General features: G+C 50.5%; 1 protein-coding gene across 2 annotated transcripts in view; it reads left to right on the plus strand.

Annotated features, from left to right (window-relative positions):
* Positions 1-10,462, plus strand: part of Sec14l1 (SEC14 like lipid binding 1) — a 47,126-nt gene that overhangs the window by 23,843 nt on the left and 12,821 nt on the right. For both annotated transcript variants that reach the window (XM_031351208.1, XM_031351209.1), the window contains exons 3-8: positions 3,966-4,115; positions 4,208-4,339; positions 5,498-5,626; positions 5,975-6,212; positions 7,046-7,155; positions 9,279-9,468. In XM_031351208.1, coding sequence (XP_031207068.1) covers positions 3,966-4,115; positions 4,208-4,339; positions 5,498-5,626; positions 5,975-6,212; positions 7,046-7,155; positions 9,279-9,468 — 949 coding nt within the window. The remainder of the gene's footprint in view (positions 1-3,965; positions 4,116-4,207; positions 4,340-5,497; positions 5,627-5,974; positions 6,213-7,045; positions 7,156-9,278; positions 9,469-10,462) is intronic.

Raw genomic sequence — 10,462 nt, forward strand, 5'->3', positions numbered from 1 at the left:
TTTTTTTTTTTCTTTTTTTTTCTTTTTTTAAAAAATAACAATTTTAACTGTAGAATTTTATAGGATTAGGGTTTTTTGAAGCTCTTCTCATGAGTAGTGGCAGAGCAACCTGGATTGTGCATACCACTCTGGTGTCCTGCTATGGCTTCCTGGCCCTCCATTGGATAGAGCTAGGGGAAGTAGCAGGGTTTCGACCAGCTTTTCTCTGTCTCCAGGGGCTGCTCAACAGCCTGCTAGGAGCCTCACAGGCTGTTGTTGAACACTAGGTGCTGGTGCCTAGAGCTAGCTCCAGAGAAGGCGTTCCCAGCAGCCTCCGCAGGCTCCTTCCTCTTGCTCCTTTGGTCAGTCTCCTGTGCTGATGGTGACTGAGAAACAAAAGCTGACTTCACTGGTTTGCTTAGGAAACGATTTTTCCATAATAGAAAAAATGTTTATTAACAAAGACCTTGTTTCAGACATTGAGGTTCTTATTTTCCTGTGAGCAAATGGAGAAGTGGGATTTGGTCCCTGCCCTGTGGTTGGTACTGCTGGGTGGCCGGACGGGAAGGGGCATGGAGAGAGGAAGGAGGTGTACCCCTTAGCCTGTCCTGAGCCTGGGTGCCCAGGCGCCACCTGGCTGGTAACCTTGACTTATAAGGGAGGGGCTCTGCCATGTGAAAGACTGCACAGGTGTGAGAGACTTCCTAGGGAGTGCTGGATTCCAGTTACGCGCTCTGCTCTGTAGGGATGTCCACACTGCTTCAAGAAGGGAATAGCAATGCCGAGCATGGTGGCACACACCTTTATCCCAACACTTGGGAGGCAGAGGCAGAGCTGCAGAGGTTGGGTCTCTGAGTTTGGCCATGTAGAGAGAACCTGTCTCAACCGTTGTCCTCCCCCGTCCGCCCCACCCCCCCAATGCAATGGTGTTTTCTGAAAGTGGCTCCTTTAGGACTGACAAAGAAGAGCCTCCCTCTACCATTTCCTGGTAGATGCCTAGTTGTCTTTAGTTGTAGTCTGGAGCCATTGTGTCCTTGGTTTCCTGGTAGGCAGTGACAGGAGGTGCGGCTAGCTCCTAGCCCCTTCCTACTGCAATGCTTTCAGAGCGAGGCACCTCTTCTCTGGAAGACCTGGTCAGCCATGGCCTCCTGAGGCTTGTCCCTGGAGTCATCTGACTGCTAAATGAACATTCCAAGTGCTAGTTGTGCATGGAGAGACACCTACTGTGTGACATGGGACATCCTGGCAGTCATGGAGTTGGGGATCTATATGAGTGGAGGACAGAAAGAGTCCCACATGCAGCCAACCCTGTGCGCACCATCAGTGCCATGTGCTCGCTGCCTTCCTGCCAAGCTGTCCTCACGTGCTCCCCAGTCTCTGAGAGTGAGCCTCTCATTGCTATTGGCACTGCCTTCTCTCCCCAAGAGGAGGGCAGGGCTGCTATGGCCCTAAGGAGGACCTTGCCAGAAGCTCAGGACCCAGTTCTTCCTGCTGCCTTACCTGCACCTTGGGATAGAGCTGCAGTTCCTGGTCCTCACTGCTGACCGGAAACAGAGCTCTCTGGACCTGTGCCCCAGTGAAAACCCAAGACCTGTCCTGTGTGTCCACACGTTCCTGCCCTGCCAGGCTGGTACCTTCTCTGGCTCCTTTACTGTGCAGCACCTCTGCATCCCTGCATGCTCTGCAGTGTGGTGGTCATTTCCCACCTGCCCTCTGTGCCCTGTAGCTGCCTACCATGGTGCCTCCCTCAGATGGATGTGACCTGCAGTTTCTCAGAGCAGACGTGATGATCTTGGATAATGGGGACTGAATCGAGTCCTAGCCACAATCCAGATGGAGTGGTCCTGCCAGACTCATGGCTGAGGTTACCTACAGTCAGATGGACAGGCCTGGCGGGGGAGCGGCAGCCTCCTTCTCCACCCTAGGCTGTGCTTTCCAGCATGCTAGCTTTGGGACTGCAACTGTGCAGGACAGTCTAAACAACTAGTGAGGTTTTGACTGTCAGCACACATTTCCTCCTTAAATATGCTTTTGGTTGTAGCTAAGGTGAAACATAAAATGCTCTTCCTATTTTTAGTTGAACACCTGCCTTGTGTGGTGCTACTTGAAGTACCTTCTTCACAGAGGGAGCACTTGGCAGGATAAGAACGGGGTTTCCTGGGCCTGGTCAGGGGCCTTAGGTGTGAGTGTGTCCCAGGACAGAGGCCTTAGGTGTGAGTGTGTCCCAGGACAGAGGACTTAGGTGTGAGTGTGTCCCAGGACAGAGGACTTAGGTGTGAGTGTGTCCCAGGACAGAGGACTTAAGTGTGAGTGTGTCCCAGGACAGAGGCCTTAGGTGTGAGTGTGTCCCAGGACGGAGGCCTTGGGTGTGAGTGTGTCCCAGGACGGAGGCCTTGGGTGTGAGTGTGTCCCAGGACGGAGGCCTTGGGTGTGAGTGTGTCCCAGGACAGAGGCCTTAGGTGTGAGTGTGCCCAGGACAGAGGCCTTGGGTGTGAGTGTGCCCAGCAGTGTTCACGATTCTCCTCTCAGTTGCTGCAGTTAGCCAAGTGTAGTGCTTAGGTGCATTCTGTAGAATTTATACATTACATCACAAACCTTTTCTTCCCTTGATTTTTGTTTTGAGATCATTGTTGATTCATAATATATTAACAAAATTGAAAATAATTCTATAGTAAGCTTCCATGAGCTCTTTACACTCATATCCACATGGTAACACATTGTAAAAGTGTGTCTGTCATCAGGGATGGGGTGGCAGCCACTCCATGTGCACCACGGTGACCTTCTCATGGCCCTAGTTTTCAGTGTCTCTAATCCTGTATAAAGTCAAGGTCGTCCTTAGCTACGTAGTAAGTTTGAGGCCAATGTGGGACACATGAAACCCTAGCTCAAAGCAAAACAAAGCAAACAGGAAAGGTGGATCCCAGCAGGCATGGCTCTTTGGCTGTGGACACCCCACGCACAAAAGTGGAGCTTTTTGTATGTGTGCATTCTGAAGGATATGGAGTTCACGTTTTGAGCGTACATATAGACTGTTGGTGACTTCAAGTTTGAGAAACATGTCTACTTTTCAGATTCCTCACATCTGTTCACAATCCTGCCAGAAGTGTTGGAAATAGTTTTCTCTCCTCCCCAGTGGCTCAGTGTGTATTGTTGCGTGTTTCTGCCATTTTGATGGTATACGGTTGTGCCTGTGTGGTTCTTTGTGTCTCCCACGGCTGCTTCCGCTGCTGCTCGTTTCTGTGTGGAACTGTTTGCCATGTCTAAGTTCCTTGGAAAATTGTTTGTTCCTGTTTCCCCCCTTTTTGAGATGGTGGTCTCAATGTTTAGCACGCTCTGGACTTGAACTCATAATCCTCCTGCCTCTACCTTCCAGGTGTACCATAATGCCTAGCTTTCCTTTATGCTCTGATTGGATTTTAATTATTTAGAGGGTTTTGATTGTTTTAGATCATGGTAAATATTTAACAAAAAAGGACAATCCTATTTTTTTTCTTCCATTTAATTCTTTCTACATTTGTCAAAAATGATTGAGGCAGAACCTGAGATGCAGCTCAGTTGAATGGGTTCTTAGCGTGCACACGTTCAGCTGAGCTGCATCTCGGGAGAGGAGAGGGAGTGACAAGCTAGGTCTGTCTGCCCACTGGTCTGCATATCCAGCAGTGAGTAGCTGGCCTATGGATGTGACGCCAGCTAGAGGGAACCCTTCCTGTTTGCTGTCTTTCAAAGTCACGTTAGCCATGTTGATTCTTTTGCCTTGCCGTATAGATTTGAAGGTCATCTTTCATTTAGCTACAAGAAAAACCTGCTGCGGCATGGCACTGTATTGACTTTGTGTGCCTACGTGGCCAGAATCGCCATCCTCTACAGGTCAGGGCTCCAGTCTGTGAACCTGGCTTGTCCCCCTTCCATAGGATTAGCTGTACTGCATGCAGTCTAAGGTGTAGCAGCGATGGCTGTCATTTTCTGTCACTGTCATCTATCATCAGGCCTATGAGAGGAGGTTTCCTACGTGTCCTTTGATTCCAATGTTCGTGGACAGTGACACTGTGAGCGAATTCAAGAGTGAAGATGGGGCTATTCATGTCATCGAGAGGCGCTGCAAGCTGGATATAGACGCGCCCAGGCTGTTGAAGAAGGTAGCCGGGGAAGGACACTGGGAGTCTGAGGTGAGTTCATGCTCACCCTTGAGCCATGGAACTGACCGGCTTCCCCCTTTCTCTCTTCAAAGATCGCAGGAGTCGATTACGTTTATTTTGTCCAGAAAAACTCCCTGAATTCTCGAGATCGCACTTTGCACATTGAGGCCCACAATGAGACATTTTCTAACCGGGTTATCATCCACGAGCTCTGCTGCTATACGGTGAGTTACGGCAGCAGCTAGCTGGGGCTCTGAGGCCGGTACAGGTGGGGACTTGGTGTGGCATACTGAGGGGAGGGTTGTCGTCGTGTGACAGTCAAGGCTGCTAGCTGCTGACGTGACTGTTTCTGAAGCAGGGACTCACTCTGTACCCTATCTTGGAATTTGCCATGTAGACCAGGCTAGCCTTAATTTGCCACTGCCTACTTGCCTTGTGTCCTGAGTGCTGAATTACACGTGTGTACCGTTACACTCAGCTACTGATTAGTTTGTTTTGTGTTTTGAAACAGGGACCCACTGTGAAGCCCTGGCTGGCCTGAATTCACTATGTAGAGTGGGCTGGGCTGGAACTCACAAAGGTCCAGCTGCCTCTGTCTCCCAAGTGCTCAGACTAAAGGCATGTAGTACCAAGGCCAGCTTCCTGATTGGTTTTTAAATATGAAGAGGTTTTTTCTGACCTAGCTGTGACACTGTACAAGTGCGTTTGAAGCCAAGGTTTGTCTGTCTTTGTAGGTAGAACTCTGAGCACCCGTCTAGCTTGACAACTGCATAGACCAAGTTTTAGGAACTTCTTTCCCCAGAGCATGAGAAACTCCTCTTAGTCTATCCCTCAGCTGTTAGCCTCCTGCACCGTCCTCCACCAAGGCTCCAAGTGACACACCGAACCCTTGTCACACTTATCTCTGCTGCTCCCTCCTCCCGCACCAGCCCACTGTTCGCTGTGCCCGGCATCCAGCCGTGCCAGTTTGCTGGGCCGGTTTGCCAGCCCTTCCCCTTGCTTGGGCCTTTCTCATAGCACTGCCTCCCAAGCAGCCATTTGACTTTCTCACCTCTCGTGTCTGCAGTGTCTCTGTCCCCAGAGCTTGAGCAGCACAGAGCCATGGCTCTTCTGTCCTTGTGAGCCACCACAGGTGCTGGGTGAGTGGAAGAGGGAGCCAGAGATGAAAAGCCGTAGTCAGACACTTAGGGACAGTCAGGAGACAATTACTTAGAGCCTGTGCGTGTCAGCTGCATCTGGGTAAGTTTGTGCCTTGTCTTCCTTGTTCCTCACGCAGTTATGTCATTAAACATATCTCCTCTGGGTGCTGGTCAGCCAGCCAGGGCAGACAAGTGAGGGCTCTGTTGTAAGCGTTACTGGGAACGGGTTCTCTCCGCCTGCAGGTTCACCCTGAGAATGAAGACTGGACCTGTTTCGAACAATCTGCAAGTTTAGATATCAAATCTTTCTTCGGTTTTGAAAGTACAGTGGAAAAAATTGCCATGAAACATTATACAAGCAACATTAAAAAAGTGAGTGTCTTTCTTGGGATTTTATGGAAAAGGAGGTGGGAGTCTCTGAGGGAACGACCATGGCTCGTGCCTTCTTCAGTCTTTTGTTTACTTGTGGAGACAGATGTCCACATTTACTCAAACTCATAATCTTCCTGCTTCAGCCTCCTAAGTATTAGGATTACAAGTGTGCACTATTGCACCCAGTGAGAACCATCGCCTGGGTGGGGAGGTGGGGATGGGGATTGAATTCGGAGCCTTGCACATGAAGGCAGCATTCTACCTCAGAGCTTCCTCCACGGCCCCCAGTTCCTGTCTGGGGGGGTCTGGCTGTCGGATGCGTGCTCATCTAGCTGCCCTATCTTAAAGGGGAAAGAAATCATCGAGTACTACCTACGGCAGCTGGAGGAGGAAGGCATCACCTTCGTGCCCCGCTGGACCCCGCCCCCCGTGGGGCCCTCATCAGAAACATGCTCATCAAGCAAGAATCAAGTCACATCCGCAGCTGTCCTTGTCCCAGATGCTGCTGCCGCCATGGAGGGGCTGAGTGGGGAAAGCCTCAGTAGCCCAGGAACGGCGTCTGAGCCCGTGGTGGGAACCCCTGATGGTGAGCCTGGCCCAGCTGAGGGGAATTGTGGGCCTCCTCTCCACGCTCTGCCCAGTCTTGTCTCCTCAGGCAGTCCATCTTGCACAGCAGAGAAAGTCTGTCTGCTTCTGGCCTTGCCCCTGACCCTCCCACTCAGTGCACACTCACTTTCCTCCTCTTTAAACGGAAGTTATTTCTAATGTGCACACCCTGATTGGTGGCCGTCAGTGACTATAAGGCACTGTCTTGTCCACGGCTTTCCTGTTACATGGCTCCTGTGCGTTCTGTGTGGCTTCCTCTCTCAGTGCTCAGTGACAAGTTTTACCCCTTTAGTGATGGCTGCTTCAGGCTGGAAGCACCTTCCATTCATGTCTGGGTCCACAGAGGCACAGAGCAGCTGAGAGACTTGGCAGTGGTCACACAGCTAGTAAGTGGCTGGGTTGAGAGTGCATTTACAGTGGCTGGGCCCAGGGTTGTGTGCAGAACATCAGAAAAGAGATGTTATTGAAAGAATGTATTTGTCTTTCCTTCGGTCTGCTCACCTCTGGGCAGTTTTCTTGACCTCAGGCGGTGTGTTGAAGAACAGTGCTGCCTCTGCTGAGATTGGTCTGTTGTGAGCAGCACTGGGTTACAGGCGGAGGGCTGGAAGGAGGCTCGGAACCTGCCCGTGCTTATCTCATCTTAAAGACTGCTCACTTACCTGTGCTTATCAGCGATGCCTCCCCTAAACTGCCAAAGCACTCAGGGTGGCTGCCAGCGCTGCTGCCCCACTCCCAGCTCACCCTGCCCACACCAGCCTGACAGGAGGGTGCAGGGTTCTCTGTGGTAAATAATGCCATGCATGTAAATTCCAGACAAATTAGATGCTGACTACATCAAGAGATACTTGGGTGACCTGACGCCCCTCCAGGAGAGCTGCCTCATTAGACTGCGCCAGTGGCTCCAGGAGACGCACAAGGGCAAGGTGAGTCAGAAGTAAGGGAGCGCAGGGCAGGTTCAGGGTGCCATCCTCACAGACAGAGGCTGCCAGGCCACAGCCCAGAGTCTGTTGGTGTGGAGGAGCTGGAGGCTAGGCATGTCGGAGCATGTTTGAAGTGTAATCCTTAGCATGCAGAGACATCAGCTTGGTTGTGACTTTTTTTTTAAAAAAAAAAAAAAAGATTTTGTTTATTTAATGTATATGAGTACACTGTAGCTGTCTTCACACACTCCAGAAGAGGGCATCAGATCTCATTACAGGTGGCTGTTAGCCACCATGAGGTTGCTGGGAATTGAACTCAGGACCCCTGGAAGAGCAGTCAGTGCTCTTAACCACTGAGCCATCTCTCCAGCCCTGTTGTGACATTTTTATACACACGCATCATTAACTTTTTTAGGAGAGTGTCATTCCCCATTGCAGTGGGGTTTGATTCTGACATTGCAGGAGATGCAGTCCCGGTGGCGTGAGGTTTACAGGAAACAAGCTGTTTGGTATGCCTGCCCAGCTATGGACATTGTCAGATAAAGGGAGCTGGGCATCCCGTGTGGCTGACCTGGTCCGTAGGGCTTGCTTGCCTGGGTTTACAGGCACATGGTGCCAGCCATTAGGAAGGCAGCCACAGAGGAGCGGCCACTTGTGTGCTGGCTGTGTCATGAGTGGATGCGTTCCAGTCCCTTCAGTCCTCACAGCCCTGTGGGTGAGTGTAGTGTGGGAAGCAACTCAGAGTGAAGAGTTAGGTAAACAGCAGAGGCCTTGACTGGTGCAGGACAGATAAAGCTGACACTCAACTCCAGCACCCACAGTCCCGTCGTGCCCCCCCTCCCTTTTCTTTTTGAAGGAAATATAGGTAACTGGTTTATTAGGGTGAGAATTAACTTTTATTTACATATTTAAATTCTTTATTTTCTTTATATGTGTGTTTCCTATATGCATACCATGTGCATGCAGTGTTTGCAGATGCCAGAAGAGGGCATCAGATTCCCCAGGACTGGAGTTACAGGTAGTTGCGAGCGGCCCTGTAAGAGCTAGGAATTGAACCTGAGTCCTCTGGAAGAGCAGCCAGTGGCCTGATAGCTGAGCAGTCACTTCGGCTTCCTCTTTATTTTCTGGGAGAGTTTTACTCTAGCTGCAAACCTTAAAACATTTTTTTAAATCCTTTTATGTTTATGGGTGTTTTGCTTACATGTATATCTACATAGCATATTTAACTACTGACTGCATCTCAGCCCCAAATACTCGAAAACTTTTGATCCTTTTGTATCAGCCAGCCAAGTGCTGGCATGATGTGTCCGCACCCTCCTTCCTCACACTCTCACTTCTGCAGGACATTGGTTCTTTTCCAATGTTTGATGACAGGTCAGCAGTACCGTTTCACCTCAGAGGGCCAGGAGGGGCCCGAGAGGCATAGCTCCCATTCATTCTCCTGATGTCCCATTGCCCTCATTCCTGGGTGTATAGCCATGAGGGAGAGATGCCTGGCATAGAGCAGGCTGGGAACACAGCCCCAGCTTTGTTCTGTATTCGGGCAAGCATCCTGTGGATTGACAGCAGTGGATTCTAGAGAATATTCTGGTGTGTAGCACCACCACCCTGCCCACACCAGCATCTGAAGTGTACTGTGTGCAGAAAGGCGAACTTGCTGCCAGGGTGTAGGAATGAGGCCTGAAGTTTGTCTGTTTGCAGCCAGGTGTGGTGGTGTCTGTCTGCCCTTATTCAAGGCAGAGGCCGGTGGGTCTACCTAGTGAGTTCTCTCCAGAGCTTCAGAGTGAGACCCTGTCTCCAAAATCACCAAACACACACACAGACCAGTTTGCCTCCTCCAGACCAGACCTGGCTGGGCTGAAAACAGTATTCCTAGGTTTTAACTTTGTGAACACAGTTCTCCAGATTATTGTAGCTTTATTAAAATGATACCTGGGGTGAGTTTCTGGCAAAGAATGGACCCTGGGTTTTGTGCATGGGAAAGCGCTGTACCCCACAGTGTGCCGGCCTAGGAGTACTGCCTCTCAGCATTGTGATCAGCGCAGCTCACTGTTGGCAGGGTTAGCTCGAGGTTTGACCTCTTGCCCAGCGACTCCCAGGTCCCTTAAAAACCTTTGTTCTCCTAGATCCCAAAGGATGAGCATATTCTTCGGTTTCTGCGTGCCCGAGATTTTAATATTGACAAGGCTAGAGAGATCATGTGCCAGTCTTTAACTTGGAGGAAACAGCATCAGGTGGATTACATCCTGGACACTTGGACTCCGCCCCAGGTCCTTCAGGACTACTACGCTGGGGGCTGGCACCACCATGACAAAGGTAGGTGAGCCTGAGCACGCGCAGCTCTGCGTCGTCCATGGCATGCTGTAGCCCTGCAGTGACGGTGGCAGGGCCTTCCAACCACAGGACTGCCTGGTGAGGCCTTTCTTGAAGCCCATACACACCGAAGCCTGAACAGCCAAGCACTGGGAAGGGGACAAGTACCTTGTCTTCCATTCTAAGCCTAGTTGAGAAAACACTTGAGTGTGCTACACTTCAGTCCCACGGTGCTGACTAGACGGTAGTGGCCGCCACCTTTGTAGTAGCTGAAAGTTGCCTGGCCTGGCCTCTGCCATAGAGGGCTGAGTACAGCCGGGTGTGTGTCGGCCACCTCTGAAACAAGCACCTCTAGGAAGCTCCCTCAGCTCCTACGCGTGCCTCAGCCCTGTGAGAGGATGTACCTTGATAACAAGATCGAGAGCTGGCCAGCTGTGGAATGTGACCCTGCAGGTGTGACAGGGTACTGTGGAGACTTGGAGGTGTGACCCTGCAGGTGTGACCCTGCTGGTGTGACCCTGCTGGTGTGACCCTGCAGGTGTGACAGGTGCTAGGAACTGTGTCCTCCTCCCCTCAGTCATGTCCTTTTCAGATCAGCGGCTCCCGGATAGTTTGGGTTTTTTGTTTAACTTTGTGAATGTAGTTCTTCAGGTTGATTATAACTTTATTAATTTTTGCTTTTGTTTTAATTTTTTAAGACAGGGTTTTATGTAGCCCAGGTTATTAAATAGCTGATGGGATCTTTGATCTATTGAATCTGTTGATTTTATCTTTAATATTTTGTACAATTAAGGGGTGAGAGTAGCTTTAGGCTTTCTGCTTGATGAAGGGACTCTTTATGTAGCATAGGCTCTTGAGTGCAGAGATGTGCTCAAGACAGCACAACACACATGACTTGACTTTTATTGAAAAATTTTATTGAAAAGTTAGAAAGCAGCCGGGCGGTGGTGGCGCACGCCTTTAATCCCAGCACTTGGGAGGCAGAGGCAGGCGGATT

This window comes from Mastomys coucha, unplaced genomic scaffold (genome assembly GCF_008632895.1).
Source record: "Mastomys coucha isolate ucsf_1 unplaced genomic scaffold, UCSF_Mcou_1 pScaffold5, whole genome shotgun sequence".
Lineage (NCBI taxonomy): Eukaryota > Metazoa > Chordata > Mammalia > Rodentia > Muridae > Mastomys > Mastomys coucha.